The following is a 23,012-nucleotide window of genomic DNA, read 5'->3' as shown; positions in this document are numbered from 1 at the left end:
TGACTGACACCACGGTTACCATATAAAGCAGCTGACAGCATCAAAAAAAGGAGGTAGAAACAAAAGTAAACAGAATTGCTATTAGCTCTTATTTACAGAGAGAAAAAAAGAAAATATTTTAACTCTAAAACAGACAAGTATCAGAGGGCCTGTTTATGCAAAATAGTGGTGTGTCATCATTTAAAAGCAAAGGATTACTTTTGAAATAGGTCAACCATAAACACTAAAGAATTTGCATTTTATACAGCTAAGTAAAGGCTGAAGAGGGAAGTTGCAGTGAAGTTCTTTCACACACACACACACGCCAAAGATACCTTTCTGCTGCCATGCCTTTACTCACAATACAGTAAAGCTGGGACAATTCATATCCTATTAATTGCCAGACCGGGTGGCATTGTACAGAGACTGGAATGCAAGTGCCAACTTGGCCTTTGTTTCAGACAATAGGTTGTGAGGCAAACCCAGTGCTGCACATACGGTTCTCTTAAGCTCTACTGGGTCCTCAAGATGTTCTGAAGGACTTCCGCACAACTGATTTGGGTACTTTTATCAATGTGGAATGTATAACTGAAGGTAGATTATAGCTTATTGCAGGCGTCCCCAAACCACTTTAGGCTGATGAGCGTATATGGAATTTTGAGAGCATACTATGCATATTCTCACACAGTGGCTGCCATGATGAGTGTAGTCAATTACAAGCATCCATTTCCTGAAAGGCCAACTGGAAGGGTTGCTCCCCATTATGAACTGTGATCTCCCAAAATGCTCTCTGATACTTGATCTTTTTTTGTGCTTTTTTTTCTGGGCAAGTGGGCACATTTCCAAAAAAAGCAGTGTCGTAGGCATAAATAGGAGGGAAGGGGGGACAAGTGATGAAATGTGCATCATGATGCAAATTCTACCTCATACATACTTGCATGCAGTGTCACAATATAGGTACAAAAGGGTGCAGCTTGCATGGTGACGTGGTTAGGCATGTTTTATCATTGGGGCTAGCTGCAGATAGCCCTCTAACAATCTCTCTGCTAAGTTTTGTTGGGCTCACATATATTAACTGGAAATAAAGGTGATTTCCATCATTCTAATTTCCTATTTAAATTAATCTCAAAAAATTCAAATCAGTCACAATACAGTAAGGAGTCTTCCTTACATCAAGGAAGGTGATTCTGAGTCTGAACACATCAGTGCATTAAAAAAAAAATTCCCTTCTCACCCTTATGGGTGGTATGTGTCTTCCTCAACTTCAGGTCCTCTACCAGAGGCCTGGGAGTTTGAGGTTCTGCACAGTATCTTAGCTGTTCCTAGCACTGCTCTCTTCTGGACTGAGAGCTCTGATGTTGTTCCTGGGATCTGTTGGAGCCACTCTCCCAGCTTGGGAGTCATAGCCCTGAGTGCTCCTACTACCACTGGGACCACTTTGGACTTAACTTTCTACATCCTCTCTAGTTCCTCCTTCAGACCCTGGTACTTCTCCAGCTCCTCGTACTCCTTCTTCCTGATGTTGCTGTTACTTGGCACCACTACATCTATCACCACTGCTGTCTTCTGGTCCCTGTCTACTTCCAAGATGTCTGATTGATTGGCCAGTACCAGCCTGTCCATCTGGATATGAAAGTTCTACAGTATCTTAGCCCTGTCATTCTCCACGACTTTCTGTGGAATCTCCCATCTGGACTTGGGAGGGTCTAGCCCATACACTGTGCAGATGTTCCTGTACACAGCTACTTGGTTGTGCAGTTCAGTGTATGCTGTTCCTGCCTGCATCTTACATCCTGCCACTATGTGTTGGACTGTCTCTGAGGCCTCTCTGAACAGTGTTGTTCCCAATGCCTTTCTGAGCTGTGCTCATGTACTGGCCCATATGGTCCTGTAGCCTGGTGGCTATGATGCCTGATAGGACTTTCCATGTCGTGGGGAGGTAGGGTATTGGCTGGTAGTTGGATGGTGTTGTTCCCTTGTGTGGGTCTTCCATGATCAGCACTGTCCTTCTTTATGTTAGCCAGTCTGGGTGGGAGCCTGATGCTAGCAGCTGGTTCATCTGTGCTGCTAGGCGTTCATGCACTGCTGTTAGTTTCTTTAGCCAGTAATTGTGGATCATGTCCAGGCCAGGTGCTGTCCAGCTCTTCATGTTCTTGACCCACTTTTGGATGTCTATTACTGTGATGGTGACTGGTTCCTGTTCTTGGAGATTGCTGTGGTCTGCTCTCAGGTTCTGCAGCCACTTTTCACTGATGTTATATGTTTCTCCTATATGTTCTTCCAGTATTGTTCAGTTTCTGCTATTGGTGGCTCTGCTGTTACTGTGTTGTTGCACTTCAGTTGGGAGTATACCTTGGATGGTTCTTTGGTGAACAGGGCATTTATCTTCTTGGCCTCTGCTTCTCTAGTGTATCTCATTAGCCTGGTAGCCAGTGCTGAGCCTTTGTATAGAAGACTCTAGGGCTTCAGATGGAGTCAGGCCCTTGTATTTTTTCAGTAGCTGAGTCATTAATCTCTGTATCCTTCTGTAGTTCCACCAGCTGACTAACTTCTCCCTGAGTTGCCTTGATCTTAGCCTCCAACTTCATTTTCCAGGGGTGGGGGAGTGGGGGTGGGTATGTACTGCTGTTCTTCTTGATTGTGTAGCCAAGCATCTCCAGGATTACAGTGGCTGTTAGTGTATATCAGTTCATTGGCTTGAGTTGTGGTGATAGTAGGGATTGTCACGAGGGCTCTATTGGCATCTTCTAGCATACTATCTGATGGTACTTTTCCACTGAGCCTTGGTAATCAGTCTCAAGGGTTGACTGTAGCTAGTTTATCCATGATCTTATGCCTCATATCAGCTGCTATGCTCTGTAATGGAGGGGTGGCAGTGACGTTCCAACTTAGGTGTTGACTGCACCTCCAGTTGTTCTTCTGGGTCTTCTTGAGTCCGGAATGTAATGTGTAGTTGGTCTATCTCAAGTTGTGAGAGCAGCTTCCTCTTCACTATGTTGAAACACTGGGTAATTAATTGTTTCTCAGTTAGTGTGGATACAGGTCTTCTGTCCATCCATAGTTCCCTCATACATTTCATATATCCCCTCTCATTAGGTCTACTGTTGTTGTAGCATCCCATCAATTCCAGGTTCTCTTGTCTTGTCCATGTATGGTTTGTTCCAGTAGCCCACTTATTGTCAGATTGTTCTGGTTCCCCAGCATCTCAGACCTTGTTAATCCGGGTGATGTCCCAGCTGGCATGACTCTCTTAGTTTGTGTCACTCTCATATTTGAGGTAGGCAGGTGAAGCATAAGGGGGTCTTTGCCCAAGGATCCCTACTGGTAAGGTAGATACCAGCTGGGATTCAAATCCTGGCCTCCCATGTCTAAGGGTGATGTTCTAACCACTACGCGCGCGCTGTGTCTCTCTCTCTCTATATATATATGTATATTCGGTTGGTTATACCTCTGCATATGAAGCCACTCCTTTGTAGCTGTTACCATATTGGCTAAATTCACACATGTTCCTCCAAGATAGAATTTGTTTTAATCATAACTTGTCAAACCAGCCATTGCAGTATGAATCACAATTAATGCTAAGGTGCAAAGTAAAACTTACACATTACAATCCTTATGTTCCTACATTATGTAAAAATGAAAAAACTAGACCATTACCATGGCTTAGTACAAAATGGGAAACAAACTGATGTGTTGAGACAGAAGCCAGCAAAGTGCTCCCGATCCCCATTTTCTCAACAGCCTTCCTCAGTGCTGGGGAATGTGTAATAAAACCTCTGAAGTGAAAAAGGATCCTTGCTGTCTATTAGGGATGGGCAGATTACTACGAAGTCTGGCCCCTTTCTCTATATTAATCTGAAAGTATTTCTGTATTCATCCACATATTTTTAAAATATCACAGGCAATTTAATAATAATGGTAATATCTTCTAACATACAGAGAGTGTGTTCCCCTAATTTATGTCATTCTTAATGTAAGTTGGCCAAGGACCTTATTTTAAATGCTCAGTGTTAAGTGTTCTTTGCCATTTAAATCTCCTTGATGCTGTCTTTTCAAATGCAAATTTCACTATTTTAGTACTTCTTTCTAAAAACACATTGTCTGATGGTTGCATGCAATATTCAGTAGGTTACTTTTTTTCCCCCAGAAACCTTTTATAGGTGAAAGATGAATACTAATATAATTAATTATGAAATCTAGTGTGAGCAGAACACCCAAATTCATTTCCAACAGAATCCATGGCACAATTCTTTTAGATTTCTGTCCGTGAGGAATATATTTTCTCTCTCTCACTCCCCCTTCTTCATCCCACTGTCATACCTGGTTTGTTTGTTTGTTTTTAGGTTTTCTAGCACTTCAAAAATCTGCAAGATTTCTTGGCTAAAAAGCAGCAACAAATCCAAAGAATACACAACTACCTTGGGAACAATTTTGGCCTTTTCAGATAACCTTTCAATTTTCTAGAAAATCTATGGTTTCCCAGATCTTCTGGAAAGGCAAATAAATTAATCCTTGGATTAAAATTAATTGCTGGGAGAGTCCTTGTAAAAACTACCTTATACTATATATAACTTATTCCTAATTATTCTGATACAGGAAGCAGAAATAACAGGACAAATTCAAACTTAATTGGGAATGGAGCTTTCACTGTTCTAAGTTTAATTATTTTACCAAACTAGCATTCAGGATCACTTTCATTAACATTTCATCTAATAAGGAAATTAAGTCAACAAAACCTGAATACTCATGAATATTGACATTTTGCAGAATGCAACTCGAATTTTAAAATAGATTCTATATAACCTCAAATACCAGCTTTGAAATGCTCTGCAGATGCTATTGATAAAGAAATGGAATTGCATTGTGCCTTATTTATTAGTATTTAAAAGATGAATTATAAAATTCATGCAGAATATTTCCAATTCTTGAGCTTCACTGCCAAGCATATCATTTTCTTTGTTGCATCCAGACATTTCTAAAATGAGATATTTATACTGGCAACATGCCTCCAACAGACCTTGACAGGATTAAAGTATTAAAACATGCTCATCCTAATTCTCACCACAGTGCATCAAAGCTACATTTCAGATACCTTTTATTTATTTCTTCAGATGACTAAAAGAGGGAAGAAAGGGATTATTTGATTCATATTCTTCAACATATTCAATATAAAACATGCAAGATTTTGTTTACTGATATACTCCACATGTTGTACTAGAGCAGGGTTTCTAATTTTTTAGGAATTCTGTATATTTCTACCAGTACTTGACCTCCAAAGATGCAAAACTGAAGGAGAAACAGTATTCTGGTAATTCATATAGGGATCTGAACTGAATCATCACTACCAGCAACAGTTGAGCCTTGGCAAGCTTAAGTTACTTTATTCCATATTAAGAATATAGAAGATTCCACCCACACATCCTTCAGCCTTCAACCTTAATGTATTTCATTTTACTTTTAATTATACACATTACAAGAACATAGATCTAGATCATGCTTCCCAACCTGATGACCTCCAATTATATTGGACTACAATGGTGGCTGTAATTCTGGGAGTTGTAGCTAAGCAGATGCCAAGTTGGAGAAAACAGATTCTTCTTTGTCTGGGAAACATGCATCTTAAGTTTTTGGAATATTTTTTCTGTTCCTGTGACCAAGTTGCCTTTGTGCTTTCAGTGAGTGGTAACAATTTAGAGCAAGAAACTTAAATATCTAACACAGTGTTTCTCAACTGTGGCAAACCTGAAGTTGAGGTCCACGTACCTTAAAGTTGCCAAGGTTGAGAAACACAGGTCTAACATCACAAACCTAATCATCCAACTGCTGATCTTTTGGGTCTTAACCCCACTGCCTGGTTGCCCCATTGCTAGAAGGAGCTGCAACCATTTCTGGAGGGCAGAAAGTGATTCTGTATTAGTTAGAGCTCATAAAAAGACTACTTTACTGAGAGGAGTCACAGAATGCTCTTGGTTTATCCATAATATTAATTTGCTTGACTTCCTGAGAAAGAAAATTCATAACAGTTCCGAACTTTTTAGAGGAGAGCCCACTGAGTCTTATGGTTGCTTCCACTGTATGGCTTTGTTTTTGTTTTGTCTTCATTGAGTTTAGTTTCTGAGTCACTGAGGCATTGATCCAACCTGGCCTGATATCACATTGTATTCGTTGTGTATAATCTAACTGTGCTGATACAGATCGGTAAAATACCAAGATATGATTCCTCAGACATAAGCCCAATTGCAGCAAAAATCTCATTTCTCCCTTTCAGCTTTCCTTTAATTTGCAGCCTTTTTTCTAAAAAATTTACACCTCTATAATTATTTACTCTTTACTCACTGGAAGAGCTATGATAGTTCTGAACTGACCCTTAACTGGTCAATACTTTCTGCTTTTTAGGACAGGGAAGGCAATTAACTGGTTTTCCTTTACGAGTATAGCGAATGCTCTTTAAGACAGTTTATTTTTTACAGTTACAATTGCCAAAAGGATATGTTCAGGAATGGTGCAGCTACTAAAATAAGTGAAAAAAAACAAATTATAGGGGTGATTCTATACAAAGGAACAAGGAGGATATTACTAATTAAGATACAATAGTCATAAAAAGGCATACTGCACAGAGCTTCTTTAAACCTGGCACCAACTTTGGATGCTGGTATACTCTACAGTGTTCTGTAACCAGAATAATAAATGTATGGTTACCACAAGCTTGCTGCATAAACTTGGACAGCAACAATGAGTCAGAAAAATACTTTGTTGTCATCCAGTGGTTGTCTGGATTTTTTCAGCCTGAGGTATATCAGATTACAACGAAAATAAGAATAGGGGCTTTCAGTCTCCATAAGCACTTTGAAAGTGTCTGCCCTTAACTGATTCTGAAATCAAGCCCAGGATGGTCCCACCAGGTGCTTTTAGGAAGTCTGCAAGAACAACAGAAAAGAAACTCAGGAAAAGGCTACAGGAGTGGAGATTGCGTTACAAGCTTTTTTTAATTTGATGCCTTCGGCAGGACTGGGAATTCTAGGTGTTGTCGCTCCCACACATCTGCAGAGGACTCAGCTGGAAAAGGCAAAATGGCAAATTCCCATGCATATGATTCCAAAAATAAGCACCAATGACTTCAGTGGGATTGATTTCTCATTTAATTTATAGAATTGAAGCCTCAAAGTTCTATCCCAATCATGAGCCTTCTGAAAAATCAATCTACTTCCATGAAGAGTTATGTAACAAAGAATATCAATCATAGAGTTACTTTTTTCTGTGATCCCAAACTTTGTGAGCATAATATAGTTTTGCACTACTTACCTTTAGGAAAGCAAAATCATCCATTTCTTCAGTTTCCTTTATTATCACTTCTAGTGTCTCCTTTGCTGTATCAATATAGTCTTGAAAATTAACCATCTCTTCATAAAGATACTCCATTTTTTTGTTCTTTGCTTCTTCAAAATTCTGTGTCTTTCTGTCATGATGATCAATTACCATCTTGACCACATTTTCATTTTGCTCTTCCAACAACTTTTCCTTTTCCTTACAGTTTTCCTAGGGATGGAGACCAGAAGAAAACACATGCATGAAACATTAAACAAAATTTCTTTGTAAATGTTTCCCCTTTAGGAAATGAGATTTCTAGGTTACTTTGCCAGGTAAAATCCTTCAAAATAATAAGCCACTATTGAGCATTTTCAACAAAAGCAAGTCTTCACAATGTGACTTAGGCATCTGCCTCCATTGTCAATGTGTTCTTACAGTCAAGAAGACCATTATATTGCATCTTGTGAGGGGGAACCACAGTTATCTTACTTTTTTGTGGTAAAAAAAAGTAAGCTAACATCCATAATGGTGCAGTCAAAACTCTGCTTGGTTTTTATGTGTGTTGCACTAAAAAACAGGCAGTGCTTTTATCACACCATTTCAGCCACCATCTTGCCTTTTTTGACCATAGTCTGTGGACACGCCTGTGTCTTGCACTTCCACATGATGGAAGTTATGTCTTTCTTCTACATGACAACTCTTTAGGCATCTGAAGAAGGGCTTCACACTATGCCCAAAAGATGTTATTGAAGAAATGACAGATGTAGAACAAATTCTATTTGACAAGGTAGAGATAGTATCGAAAGTAGATGAACAACTGACAGGCCAAGATAATGATTTGGAAAAGGATGTTTCACTGGATCTGTACAAAAGAAATTGGCTGTTTTAAAATTCAAAAGGGAAGTACAAATGATAAACTGTAACGATTGCCTATTCCAGAGAGTGACCTGGACAATTTTTTCCTATTGGATTTACAAAAGAGGCTTGTTAAAGCCTTGAAGAACTCTGCAATGGGACAAAGAAGAAATGAAGAGAAATAAAATCCTATGACAATATTTGAATGAACTAAAGATTTAGATTGTTAGAAGTAAAGGAAGGAATATAAAGTTGGTTTATTTGATCATGGTTAAAACAAGATGTGTTATTACTTCTGGCAACCTTTATGAACTTTCTGCTGACACTAGAACTGAAAAGTTGATGCTTTATGGATTTTTCTATAGATAGGAATGGGATATGGGATGAAGAGGTAATTGTTTGTAACCTTAGAGGGGATAAAGAGTCACTAAATTTGTTCATTGCTTGTTGTGATGAAGGCTGGAAGTTACGTCTTTATATATTTCTTTTCTCTTTCTTCATTATATCTTACTTTTTTTCTTTCTTTTTTCTTTTTCCTTGTACCTTTTATTCTTTCTTTCTATTCTATTCTCTTTTTAAAGTTTTGTTTGTATTAGATTTTACTATTGTAATCAAAAATTTTAATAAAAATATATATCCGGTGAAGAAGGGCTTCACACATCTTGCTAAACAATAAATCACTGCCATACATATGATTACAATAATATAAAAAACTAATAAATAAGTATGGAAATCACAATAGCTTGGTTCACACAACGCTCTAAAGCCAAACCAAACATACTGCATTATGACTTAGTGTGTTATAAGAACCCAAGAAAGACTGTCCTAATTTCTTCCCACAGCCACCAATCAATCTTTTCTCAGGGCTAAATATACAGTAAACTAATTCTATCTCTCTTCATAAGACTTAGTTTTTATTGAACTGATTCAGTTGTCTGAATCCTTTTTAAGTTGTGGTGCCCAAAGCAAGCACTTTGCTCAACCAATAAAGAAGAGATAGTGTCCAAATGTGGGAGGTAAAGGGGCAGAAAGTTTGGCTAGATTCATACCATCTAGTAAGGCACAAATAAGCAAGCCATAGTATCACTTGAAGGGCTGTGTGAACCCTGCATTGTGAGGCATAGTAAAAGCAAGCCATGGTTTAGCATAATGTCTGAAGCAAGGCACTGAATAGCAAATCAATCCAGTGAGCTCTGTGCTTAAGTTGACGATGGTAACCACTCAGAGGGCCCCTCACCTGACTTACCTCTAGAGTGTTAAACAAAGCCTCTATTTCACTGACACATCCTTCAATTTTCAAAGATCGTTGTTGCAAAACATCTAAAAATCCATCCAATTGATCCTGAAAGAGATAATATAGTATTTATATTTTAAAAATCATAATTGCTTAAAAGAGATCAGTTTATAATGTTCTTATGCATAGGATTAAGTGCTAAAAATTGTTTAAGCTTTCATGAAAAGTTTTCTCAAAAGCCATCACTGCATCATTGCTACACAGCAAGAGCCAGGCTCGTTGTCCTGGGAATCCTGAAATCCCCACCTTGGAATTGAGGTCTGAATGAAATATGGTATTGACCTGAATGGCATAATTGCATACTTGTTTCCTAAGAAGCAGGACTCGTTGCCTTCAACAGGACTTACTATTGGATGGGGTATATCTTTCAGCCTCCTTGCTGGGTGACATTTTACTAGCACATGAGTCACAACGCAAGATCAGGAGATTTAAGCAAACTATTATGAACTATCTGATTGACAATAAGCTCCATTAAAATGGAAATAAATAATTTATAAATGAACATCCTCAGAAAGCCCCCTGAAGTGTTTCATAATGTGCACATTTAATTATATAGAATCAATTAAGTAGTCAATGTATACACCAGAAGCCAAGGGCCAAATCCCTCAAACCCATATTTGTCTTTAAAGAACTGCCCAGGGTTCTGTCAGCCAGCCAGTTTTTAAATGCACCAGAGATTGATCCAGGCTGCTTTGACGGTTTTCAGATCTATTTAGACATTAGGATGCTCTGAGCACAGCGTGTTTACACATGTACAAGGCTGTAGAGCTCACAGTGAACCACCAGCCATTAGCTGAGCACAAGGCATTGTCAAACCATCAGTGCTTGTCAGCCAGTAATTGACCAGCTCTTCCCCACTTCAGTTCTGTATCTAAATGAAAATCCTTGCCAACTTCACAAAATTAAATGGAAATATAGAGCTAGTATATTTCCTGTTTCTGTGTGCACTGTTGTGGCAAACCTCCATGGACACAGACTCCTAATGCTGATAAGCTGGTGTTTGTCAACCTTGGCAACTTGAAGATGTGTGGTCTTCAACTCCCAGAATTCCCCAGCGAGCCATGCTGACTGGGGAATTCTGGGAGTTGAAGTCCACACATCTTCAAGTTACCAAGGTTTAAAAATCCTGTGATAAGGCAACAGGGCTGTTATGACAGTACCCCAAGAGCTGGGAAGCAGGTGAGCCAGAGAGCCCCACCCCACTCCAATGAGAATACAGGCTGCCCACTTAAGCACTTGTCTACAGTTTCTAAAATGGTATTCACTTCCTGGAAACAGCCCTTCTTCATTCACAGTACAAAACTATGCTATGGGAATGGATCAACGGCACTCAGTTGCAAGCTCCCGATTACGATATCATGTGATCAACAGGCTGCGCTTCCTGGATTGTGCCTTTTTCTGGAAGATCTCCATGTGTTTGCAAGTTTGGAGAAGCGAGAAGGCTCCACCAGTTTTCTATTCTAGCTTCATCTAACAGTTTCCTGGGAGATCCCCTCTATTATAAAAACAGGTTAGGGGGAGGCTGTGGAAGGAAAGAAGGGCAGAACATTGTATGTGGTTCCTTTAGATTTCAGGCAGTCCGTTTAATTAAATAAATGATATTTATTTTGTTATCTTTATCCCTAACGGGGTGTCGGTCAAAGTGACACATGTAAAAAAGGAGTGCAGCTTTGATCATGCAGTCCTGGTCACCATCTTGACATTTTTTTTATCTCCCCTGCAGGCTCCCCTGATCTCTAATGTTGTTTGACTTGCTTTTCCTCAACCACTAACACTGCTGTGAAAAAATTGCACTTCAAAAAACAGAGACAAGGCTCATGAAGTACAGCTATTTTTTTCAGCGTCCCCTCCTTGACCTTCCTCCAGAATATTTGACCATCTGTCTACAAATAGTTTGCAGACAGGTGCCCTTGACAGAAATCAGTTATCACTATCTACCTAAAGGGAAGATGAGGCTTTGAAATTAGCATATGTGACAACTCTGAATTATAGAAATGCATCCAGCAAAGTGCAATATTACACTCCAGTGAATACTGTACATGTTTTAGGTGGAAACGTTTGATTTTAAAGAACATCCACTCTTAGCAGCTTATTATACCGAGCATATTTTGTAACTGACAAAAGCCGAAATGGTTGGCCTCAGCTACCTGCACATTTTTTACAGAAGGATATGATCACATATGAATACAGTAGTAGAAATGAAGGAGAAATGCCATAAAAATGATCTTTCTGCCTGGTGGAGCAAAGCTCATGGAGGAAAGTTTATTACAGTACAGAGCTAGAATTAATTTCTGGCTCTCCTTCTAAGTTGCAGGGCCAAAGGCTGATGTCACGGAACGTCCTTGGATCTTTAGACTTACAGGAAACCAGTCTAGGGGCAATTCCAAGGCCTATGATTCTGCCGATATTCTTAGCAACTGCTTATCATCCAGCACTGTAGTATGGAAAAGCTACTTTGCCCCAAGATGGGTCCTTTCATATGAGTTGGAGTACAATTTCCATATTTCTAGTCAACATAATCCAATGGTTTGGAATTATATCTGGTGGGGGCACTAGATTTGGAAGACTGTTATATAAGCCAGGACAGCAGCAGCCTCTAATACAGTGTTCCTCAACCTCAGCAAATTTAACATCTGTGGACTTCAACTCCCAGAGCATGCTGGCTGGGGGAAATCTGGGAGTTGAAGTCCACACATCTTAAAATTGCTGAGGTCGAGGAACACTGCTCTAATAAACAACAAAAACAAGGAGCATTTTGCAATGAACATGAAAGTGTTCCATCTGATTAACATGTTGTTTGCTGGAGTAAAACGGCATGGAAAGGAATGTGAAACAGCTGGGTGTAGAGCCATGGTGTCAGCTAAAGAAACTCCATTCATATTTCCGCTCTTAAAGGAGTTTATTTATCTTTTTATTTATCTTTTTATTTATTTATTTATTTATCAAATTTGTCACCGCCCATCTCCTCCCACTGGAGGGACCCTGGGCAGTTTACAACAATATAATCCAAAAAACAATAAATATATAATAAAATTCCAATATAAAATACACTATAAAAGTAACTAACTAAGAGTTAACTAAGCTCTTTAAATAGTCATTAAGCCAGGAGTGGACACTAAGGTAAGTAATGTCCAAGCTTTTGATGTTTACTTGGGCTTTGTTCTGCTGCTGGTGGTGTTGTGCTGTGTTATGCTTTTAACTGTTTTAAGGTATATTATCAGAAAGGTTATTTTCTTGGGTGGCTTTATGTCAGAATTAAATAAGTTAATCAAAAAATAACCTGGGACTAGCATTTAGGAATATATTTCCTGCTTTAAATATCCCCATCACTACTGCTTACCTTTAAAGTCCAATATAATTTGAGGCTTGTGACATGATGGGGTGGCATAACAAGGTACCCTAAAGCAGTGTTTCCCAGCCTTGGTAACTTTAAGACGTGTGGACTTCACTCCCAGAATTCCCCAGCCAGCATGCAGGTTGAAAAACACTGTCCTAAAGCATCTGGTAAAATGACTCCATGGTAACATGCCAGAGTAGATGGAACATATTTTTTGTGTTTTTTGAAAAGTTACTCCCATATAACCCTTTTTATACAATAAGCACAACTGGAAAACCAATCAGCACCTTTAATTTGTCCATTGTACTCTATAAAGCTGAAAACAGTGCTAGGAAAGCAGGCTTGCCTAACAACGTTCAAGCAGAAGGCTCAGATTATTTTTCTCCGACTATATCTCTGCAATGAAATCAGAATATATACAGAAATCTAAGATTGTATGCATGCAGTTAGTACCTACCTCTTTCATCAGACTGCAGCTTCTAGAATCTTCTCTTGGTACCACTCTGCTTTTCATATTTTACTATACTATGCTATATTATACTGTGCTGTACTGTACTGTATTATAATATATTACGGTATTTAATGGCCAAGTAGCAAATACTCCTAGGGTAGTTTACAGATATTAAAACCCTGGATGGATGGATGGATGGATGGATGGATGGATGGATAATACAATATCTTTCATATTCATCTAAATACCAAAACTCCAACAGAAAATTAATAAACAAGTTTATATGAAATGCTTTGTCCATAAAAAGTTGGGGAGAGGTGTCATACTTCAGTATCTGAACTGATGAAGTGAAAATGCCATGGATATTTTCCTAAGGTCTGCATTCTACAGGTGGGGATCCTTATAGGGAAAGATATTTCCCTCTCATATTATTATGAGAAGTATCTAGAGAAGAGCTCCCAATATTTATCTCACCAGGCAGAAACAGACTTTTTTTTGGTCACTCTTCAGTGATGAAAATCCTTGCTATACTGCTTAAGTCTCTTTTTAAATCCCTTAATATGAAATAATTGCTAGTATTTTTGATTGCTCTTTCATCTTATTTTTGATTGAATCACACAGGTATAGCAAACCTTTGGGTGCAACCCTCTGCAATTATGCTGTCACCTTTCTAGAAAATAAATATGGTCAGCATTTTACCATCTGGGATGGTGCATTTGTATTAACAGAAAACACATACAGTTGCACAAGGCAGGGTACTTGATTTTGAAGATTTCCCCCACCCATCTCCTGTTCTGATGAGTTGCTCTTGCGAGTCAAAACCTGTCATTATGCAGGTTCTTTGGATCTAGTTTTTAAAAAGGGATATGCAAATTCCAGTTTCTCCCAAGGGGTACCTAAGTTAAATATGTGCAATGGTATGCCATCCAAAATAAACCATGTTCAGAAGGTTCAGCAAAGGGTTGAAAGTTTTTGTCAACAGTTAAACAACTGGGAAATCAACATTCCAAAGGATCACAGCAGATATCACATGGAACACTTGGGATCAGATTCTGAGATTTTCTGATTTTATAAAAAAAGATAATGATATTCTAATTCTGGGGCATGTAGTGCTTCCCATTAGTACCTTCTTTTCCCAACAAAAAAAGAGAGAGAACCTCACATTTCTGGGAAAAAGATAGTAATTGTGGAAATACACCACTTGCTTTTGAGCCATTTCAAGTAGAACTGTTATTCCTCCAAGCCAACTATGCATCATATTAACCATAAGAGCCTGTCTAATATTACTGATGTGTTTTCTCTCTTCATCTTGTAATGCAGGAATAAGCATGTTGATGCCCTCAGATGTTTTGGATTGCATTTACTTCAATACTTGCCAATAGCCACGTTGCCTGGAGTCAATAGGCATTGAAGGCCAAAACTTCTAGACGGCACTAGATACTTATTGCTGCTTTTTGTCTGTTATAGTGAAACACTAACATACGTCAGTAAGAACAAAGAGCAGTATAACTGCACATTTTTAATGTCTTACCTTTAACACAGTCACAGCTGTACCCAAATCGGCTATATTGTGGTCTTTATGCTCCTCAAAAAGCTTATCCTCAGAGGAGATGGGACATTTACACTGGTAGCAATATGTATCCAAATGTGCTTGATCAACTTCTTTCTGTAGAAATTCACATTCTGGTACATTTCTTCGTAGCATTTCAAGATCAAGTGATTCAACTCCCTTTTCTTCAGCATACATACTTGCCTCTCTTTCATTCACAAATTCATAAGTATCACTAATGGAATCTAGGGATTCTTTATCATCAAACAACAGTTCTTCATGAGCTGTTTCTGAAAAGATTTCTTCCTGAAATACATCATCATGGGTAACCACTTCATAGTTCAAGAGCTCAGCTAGATCTTCATCAATGTCACTGTCCTCTTCCTCCTTTATTGAGTATAATGGGTAGGTATCAAAATCATGCGACAAAAGAGAATAGTCAACTTCCCTAAATGGATGATCAGATTTTGCTTCTGTTGCTAACTGGTCTGCTGTTTCAGTGTCATACTGCATTAGATCCTGGGCACTATTTTCTCCAATTCTGTTCTCAAATTTTTGCACTTCAGTGTCCCAACACGGAAGATCCTTGTGATCTAAAACCTGTGTATCTTGTGCTGTGGGCTCAACTGAAACATACATATCTTCTAGTTGTCTCTCACTTTGCCTATCAGCATGACTGAATGCTTCAAGAGACTGTGCATTTTTTTCTGCAGGCTTTACAACTACACCTTCATCCATTCCATGAACTTCTGTTATTTCAGATTGTTGATTTTGGGTAAATCCAGCAGCATTCTTTGATTCATCTTGCCCAGATGGTTCAGTCTGATATACAGTTGCTGCATAATTAAGTATCGGACTAGACTCCTCATCACTTGTTTCTTCTGGTACCAGTTGGCCTGTTTCTTCAGACAAGGGTTGTTCTTCTCTTCTCTGACCACTATCATCATTGCTGGCACCTGAGCTATCGAACCCCCTTCCAAAAGGAATTGCATGTGTTGGCTGACAAATCGCAATTTTTATGTCACTCACAATCTCAGTTGTCCTGTTAGTAAGTGTATCACTCAGACATTCCTCCACTTCGGCAGATAGATCAGGTTGATTATCTGCAGGCTTGTACTTTTTATCATTTGGTTCATAGGCATCTTCTGTGACATTTGGTTGGGTTAAAGTCTCCTCATTAATAAGCTGATCTTTAAAAATGTCTTCCCTCTTGGATTCTTCCACATTATTTGGAGGGTAATCTCTAGAAATGCCCTTCTCCAGATGCATTCCAATCCTATCATCTGGAACATGATCTCTAATATGAAAAGGCAGATCAGTATCCTTCACTCCTTTACTTTTGTGGCTATCTTTTTTAGAATTGCCCACTGCTTCTTCATAGAAATCTTTACATAAAAGTGCCAAGGCAGGTGGCAGCTCTTGAACCTCAGAGTCTACGGTAGTCATTGGCAAGGAAGCAGCTGGAGATTGGGACAACTCATCTTTCTCAGTATTAAATAAGACTGCATTAGCATCTGCTGAGTTAAACTCATGCTCTGTGTTTTTATCATCTTCCCTAACAGCATCAGTCATTTCATTTTCATTTGCTGTTTTTGAAATGTCTTCATGGGTAGCTGTTGTGTTTTTTTTCCCTATCATTCCATTAAAGACTTCATCCAAATTTCTTTCTAATGAAGACAACTCCAAAATATTCCTGGATTTTGCTGCTGGATATGTAGCTTCCACATATTGTTTATTTATATCATCAAATGGTCTCTGAGCTTCCTGAATAGACTGTTCTTTTCCTGTTTGGGTGAAGGATGCATTATCAATCAAAGTGTATTTTTCAACATAATCAATATTGGTGTTAGTAAAAATACTATCATCCTTGCTTTCTGGAATAACAGAACCCTCCTTTTCAGTTTCTGCGCTTTCCTTGATAACCTTTTCTTTGTAAAATTCCTTTGATTCATTTTCCGTCTTTTCATGGTGATCTATCTTTAAGTCCTCTGAACATTTTCTGCTTGGTTTGTAGACTGAAGGTTCATTATCAACAACCACATCTCTAGCATCATTAAATGCTTTTGTTTCCAACAATGAAATGGTTTCTACTGCCTCTAGTATAAGCTTCTTTCTATCAACAGAGGAAATGAAAGAAGCATTAGTTTTCACAACTTCACAACTTTCAGAAATATTAACTGTGTCTCTTCCTTGATCAAGATTAGGAGCTGATACAGCTTCTTCTCTCAATTTCTCTTGATCTTTGAATTCCTTTTCTTTGCACAAATTGTTTTCAGGCACTTTCAAAGTATCCTCCATGCTAGGCAAATGCTTTATTTCTTCTGTTTTTGAAAAATGTTCTGTACTAATGACTCTCTCTACCTGGGGTTCTGATTCAAAATGTGTTGGAGGAGACTCAGTTTTCCTCTCTGTCATTGCATTTTTCTCAGGAAGGACAGCTGAACCATTTATTGAGTCAGCTTCCCCAAAAGGAGCTTGCGTATCTAAATTCTTCTTTTCTGAGGTCTGGGGGAAAAAAGTATCTATTGCCTTTGCCTCAGAAAGAAGGAATGCAGCAATGGACATGGGTTCTTCTGGCACCACCTTTGCTATTATAGGCATGCAAGGCTGTTCTTCTTGTTTCTTTTTTTCATAAACTGGATCCAATGTAACAGGGCTGGAAGGGATCAACAAAGATGTTGAGACTAAAGATGGATATGCATTCTCTTCTGTCTCTTTCACTTTCTTAGCAAGAAGAGATGAAATGAGTGGTTCTTGTTCAGAAGTCTGATTTTGTTCCTCAAATGAATAGAGTTCTGTTTTTTTGGAATAAGATAAATCTAAATGTCTTGTATCCAGGGGTGCAGTGAATGATGGATGCTGGACCGCTGTCATTTCATTTACTGGCAAAACGGATGGTTTACATTCCATTTGAGCAGCTTCAGACCATGTTGTCTGGATTTGTTTCTCTGCATCATCCATCAACTGTGATAATACAGAAACACCAGAATCTACTTCTCCAGTTTTAGGCAAGTAATTACCTTGTTCTTGGGGACTTATATCAGCCAACTGGGATGAATCTTGAAGAGTTGCAGAGCAGTATAGTTGAATTTCTTCCAGTTGTGATTCATTTACTGGTTGCAAGAAATTGTCATCTTTTAATGGAGTGTCCTGCTCCTTTGAACATTCAATCTCAGAAGTTATTCCTTCTTGATCATCTTTTTCTTCCTGGTGATATATTTCTTTAGGTACAGTGGGAGGTAAATATTGAAGGGTTTCTTGCTTGGGTTTTTCTTCAGTGAAATTCAATAAAGTCAAACCTTCCAGCTCTGATTGCAATGCCACAGGACCATATAGCTTGCTATCCTGGCTTCTGTTTTCAGAATGTGGAATAACAAGCAAATGAGACTGAGTATCTTCCATATTTGCTTTCCCAGCAGCCACATCCATTGGTTCTTCATTGAAAACTGAATGAGTCTGGACTTGTTTCTCTTCTTCAGAAGCACCATAAGATGAAATTGGTTCAACAGAAAGCTGGTCTGCAGACAAAGCTGAAGAAAAAGGAGATTGTTCATTTATTTCTTCAGATGTAGCATCATCTAGAATGGATCTAGATTCTTCTGACACAATCTTTGTGGCTGTGGGTGAATGCAGTGGTTCTTTCCTGACCTCCCCTATAGAGGAAGTTGTAAAGAATGGTAAATCTGACAATACTTCTTGAGACTCAGGGAAAGGGAAATGATTATTTCCTATCTCAATTTTGTCTGTAAGTTCTGAAGAAAGAACATTTGATTGCTGTGAGGCTGGTTCTGAATTTACTACTGACTCTGTAAGTATTGCCTGGGGCTTTATTTTATCAGGAACAAATGATAAAATTAATGGTGGTGATCCAGATGCCTCATTTAATGCATTAGAAAAATCATTTTGATTTCCCTTTGTTTCTAAAGCAGAACCTTTTAATTTGGATGTTGGAATTATGGATGCACAACATTCAGTTTCTTCTATCTCTTTTTTGGATGATATTGGCTGTTCATCTTCTGATTCTGCAGTCACAAATATAGGTGTTGAAAGGCCTTCTCCTTCTCTGCTTAGAGCTGGAAAGGATACGTCTAAGTGTTTTCCCGATTCAGACATGAAGTGCATCCTATTTGTGTAGTGTGTCTCCAACTGTGCAGTTATAGGTTCAACAGCTTGTTTTGCCAGGTGCTTTGATTCTAGATCAGAAGTGCCATAATCCTCTGCATCAGCCTTATTGAGTTGCATGCTTAAAAATCCAGAATCTTGGGCTGCAGCTCCTGAAATACCTTGATTTTCTTGCATATCCATGGAATAAACTAACTGAGATAAAGCCTTCCCAGTTGAAGGCAAATGAGGCTGGATCCCTTTTATCTCCTTCTCTTCTCCTAGCTGCACTGTATCCAGTTCCATGAGTAGAAGTGTTTGTGATAAATGCTGAAGAGTTTGCTGCTGAATAGCGTCTGTCTGTGATGGCTCAAAACCAGGGTGCAGTGAATCAGGATGCAATGGCTGGGTGGTAGGTTTATCGGATTGCATAATTTTCTTATGTATTTCATTGAGAGAATGCAGTGCAGATGTTCCTTCCAACTGGGATGAAGCAGTCGAATTCTGCTGTGTAAAATGCTTTCTTGATTCAGACTCCAATGAATGCTCCAGTTGGTCTTCACTTATTGCGGAAGAGGATTTATCTTGTTTCTCAAAATCTGACTGTGCTTTTATAGCTGGGTGCAGCTGATTTTCTAAATTCAGTTCTTGCATTTGAGCAGGTGGTTCACCTGGGTGTTGTGCAGACCAAGTTGGAAAAAGTTGCCCTGTTTTTGTATCTATGGCAACTTCTGCCTCCCTTGATTCAGAAACTATTTTTTTTGACAGAACCTCTGTGTATGACAAAGACTGATTTTCTTCTTTTGTTATTTCAACATTTTGGAAAGGCACGGTAGAAAATGATGCTTCTGTTATTACAGATGTCACCTCTGTAGAATCAGACAGATTACTTTGTTTTTTCATTTGTTGAGCCAGGCATGGTATATCAGAGTTTGGCTGTTCAAACAATGGTGCGGCAGTCTTTAGCAAGGGTGGTTGTGTTCCATGCTTTTCCACACTGGCAGTGGGAAAAGATGAAATAGATGACAACTGCTCTGATGAGCTGAGTAGCTCAGTAACTTTGTCACTGACAAGTAATATCTCTTTAGGTCCATGAGGTGCTTTTATGGACTGAGAGATTGCAAGAAGTTCTGGTTCTGGCTGTGCTGGTGCTGTAGAATGTTGTTGAGTGTCTTCCTCCTGTGCACTTGAAAGTGAGAGTGTGGAATCTGGATACCAAGATTCTGTTGAGGAAACTTGAGTCTCTACTTTGTCTCTTAGGTGAGATACAATAGGATGTTTTGCTTCTAGAAAGGTAGTCGAAGATGGCTGAGTCTGAGCAGCTTGTCTTGCCAAGTCTGATTTCAATTTCTCTTCTCTTTTGGCCTCTTCGTCAACCATAAAATAGGATGACTCTGAAGGTCCAGGGGGTTCTTCAGTAGTTTTACAGATTTCCTGTGTCATGGAAGCTACATCAAGTGCAGATTCAGTTTCTTGACCTTCTGATTTGTGGACCAAAGGAAGATGGACTGACTTTCTTTGGAAAAGCACAGTGAATTGATCCTCCATCTTTTCTGTGTCTGAATAGTCCTTTGATAACTGTTCTGTTTCTTGCTTTTCTCCTTCTTTAACAGAAGATGGAAATTTTGCCTTTTCAGGGACAGCTTCTTTGGTTTCAGCTGAATAAAGAGGAACTACTTGCTTCTCTGCTTCTCCAACAGAATGCTCCAGGGGTGTACCACTGACTTCCATTTCTAAGGGAATTGAGGATTCCATAGCTTGATTTCTAATTTCAGGTAAACCATACACTTCAGGTTCACCATGCATAACTGCTAAACCAGATGCAGGTTCAGTTTCATGAGCTTTGGATTTGTGGTCCAGACACCCAAACAAGGGTCGTTGGTCTGACTTCATTTCAAAAAATTGAGTTAATTTGTCTTGTACTATTTTCTTTTCTGAATATTCCCCTGCCACATGCTCTTTTTCTTCATTTTCTGGTTTTCTAACAGAAGATGGTAATCCTGCCCTTTCAGGGATGGCATCTTTGGTTTCAGTTGAATGAAAAGAAACCTCTGCTCCAAAAGAATGCTCCAAGGGTGAAGTGTGGACTTCCATTTGTGAAGGAATTGTGCATTCCGTAGCTTGATTTCTAACTTCAACTAAGTCAGACACTTCAGGTTCATCATGCTTTGCTGCTAAATGAGATCCAGGTTCAGTTTCATGAGCTTCAGATTTGTGGTCCAGACACCCAAACAAGGGTAGCTGGTCTGACTTTGTTTCAAAAGGTGTAGTTAATTTGTCCTGTGTCCTTTCCTTTTCTGAATATTCCTCTGCCAATGGTTCTTTTTCTTGCTTTTCTCCTTCTTTAACAGAAGATGGTAATCTTGGCTTTTCAGGGACAGCCTCTTTGGTTTCAGTTGAATAGAGGGGAACCGCTTGCTTCTCTGCTTCTCCAACAGAATGCTCCAGGGGTGTACCACTGATTTCCATTTCTGAAGGAATTGTGGAGTCCATAGCTTGATTTCTAATTTCAGCTAAATCAGATGCTTCAGGTTCACCATGCATATCTGCTAAATCAGATGCGGATTCAGTTTCTTGAGCTTCTGATTCCTGAACCAAAGGCAACATGGGTAGCTGGTCTGACTTTGTTTGAAAAACTGCAGTAAATTGCTCCTCCATCTTTTCTTTGTCTGAATAGTCCCCTGACAACTGTTCTAGTTCTTGCTTTTCTCCTTCTTTAATAGAAGATGGTAATCTTGCCTTTTCAGGGACAGGCTCTTTTGTTCCAGCTGAATAAAGAGGAACCGCTTGCTTCTCTGCTTCTCCAACAGAATGCTCCCAGGGTGAAGTGTGGACTTCCATTTCTGAAGGAATTGTGGAGTCCATAGCTTGATTTCGAATTTCAGCTAAATCAGACACTTCATGTTCACCACGCATAGCTGCTAAGTCAAATGCAGGTTCAGTTTCATGAGCTTCAGATTTGTGGTCCAGACACCCAAACAAGGGTAGCTGGTCTGACTTTGTTTCAAAAGGTGTAGTTAATTTGTCCTGTGTCCTTTCCTTTTCTGAATATTCCTCTGCCAATGGTTCTTTTTCTTGCTTTTCTCCTTCTTTAACAGAAGATGGTAATCTTGGCTTTTCAGGGACAGCCTCTTTGGTTTCAGTTGAATAGAGGGGAACCGCTTGCTTCTCTGCTTCTCCAACAGAATGCTCCAGGGGTGTACCACTGATTTCCATTTCTGAAGGAATTGTGGAGTCCATAGCTTGATTTCTAATTTCAGCTAAATCAGATGCTTCAGGTTCACCATGCATATCTGCTAAATCAGATGTGGATTCAGTTTCTTGAGCTTCTGATTCCTGAACCAAAGGCAACATGGGTAGCTGGTCTGACTTTGTTTCAAAAGGTGTAGTTAATTTGTCCTGTGTCCTTTCCTTTTCTGAATATTCCTCTGCCAATGGTTCTTTTTCTTGCTTTTCTCCTTCTTTAACAGAAGATGGTAATCTTGGCTTTTCAGGGACAGCCTCTTTGGTTTCAGTTGAATAGAGGGGAACCGCTTGCTTCTCTGCTTCTCCAACAGAATGCTCCAGGGGTGTACCACTGATTTCCATTTCTGAAGGAATTGTGGAGTCCATAGCTTGATTTCTAATTTCAGCTAAATCAGATGCTTCAGGTTCACCATGCATATCTGCTAAATCAGATGTGGATTCAGTTTCTTGAGCTTCTGATTCCTGAACCAAAGGCAACATGGGTAGCTGGTCTGACTTTGTTTGAAAAACTGCAGTAAATTGCTCCTCCATCTTTTCTTTGTCTGAATAGTCCCCTGACAACTGTTCTAGTTCTTGCTTTTCTCCTTCTTTAATAGAAGATGGTAATCTTGCCTTTTCAGGGACAGGCTCTTTTGTTCCAGCTGAATAAAGAGGAACCGCTTGCTTCTCTGCTTCTCCAACAGAATGCTCCCAGGGTGAAGTGTGGACTTCCATTTCTGAAGGAATTGTGGAGTCCATAGCTTGATTTCGAATTTCAGCTAAATCAGACACTTCATGTTCACCACGCATAGCTGCTAAGTCAAATGCAGGTTCAGTTTCATGTGCTTCAGATTTGTGGTCCAGACAACCAAACAAGGGTAACTGGTCTGACTTTGTTTCAAAAGGTGTAGTT

The 23,012-nt window shown here is 39.2% G+C and overlaps 1 protein-coding gene across 3 annotated transcripts in view; it reads right to left on the bottom strand.

Annotated features, from left to right (window-relative positions):
- Positions 1–22,154, bottom strand: part of CMYA5 (cardiomyopathy associated 5) — a 61,951-nt gene extending 39,797 nt beyond the window's left edge. For 2 of the 3 annotated variants that reach the window (XR_010067349.1, XR_010067350.1), the window contains exons 1-3: positions 14,756–22,154; positions 9,389–9,484; positions 7,282–7,515 (exon numbers count right to left, since the gene is read on the bottom strand). Coding sequence is in view for 1 of the 3 variants with exons in the window: in XM_063295569.1 (XP_063151639.1) it covers positions 5,072–5,094; positions 7,282–7,515; positions 9,389–9,484; positions 14,756–22,114 (7,712 nt within the window). In the remaining 2 variants the exon portion in view is untranslated. Of the gene's footprint in view, positions 1–5,071; positions 5,095–7,281; positions 7,516–9,388; positions 9,485–14,755 lie in introns of all 3 variants that reach the window. The other variant, XM_063295569.1, reaches the window with a different exon arrangement.
- Positions 22,155–23,012: the final 858 nt, after the last annotated feature.

This window comes from Candoia aspera, chromosome 2 (assembly GCF_035149785.1).
Source record: "Candoia aspera isolate rCanAsp1 chromosome 2, rCanAsp1.hap2, whole genome shotgun sequence".
In the NCBI taxonomy this organism is placed as follows: domain Eukaryota; kingdom Metazoa; phylum Chordata; class Lepidosauria; order Squamata; family Boidae; genus Candoia; species Candoia aspera.
Note: the sequence above shows the minus strand (reverse complement) of the source record. Positions and strands in the feature narration are given on the sequence as shown.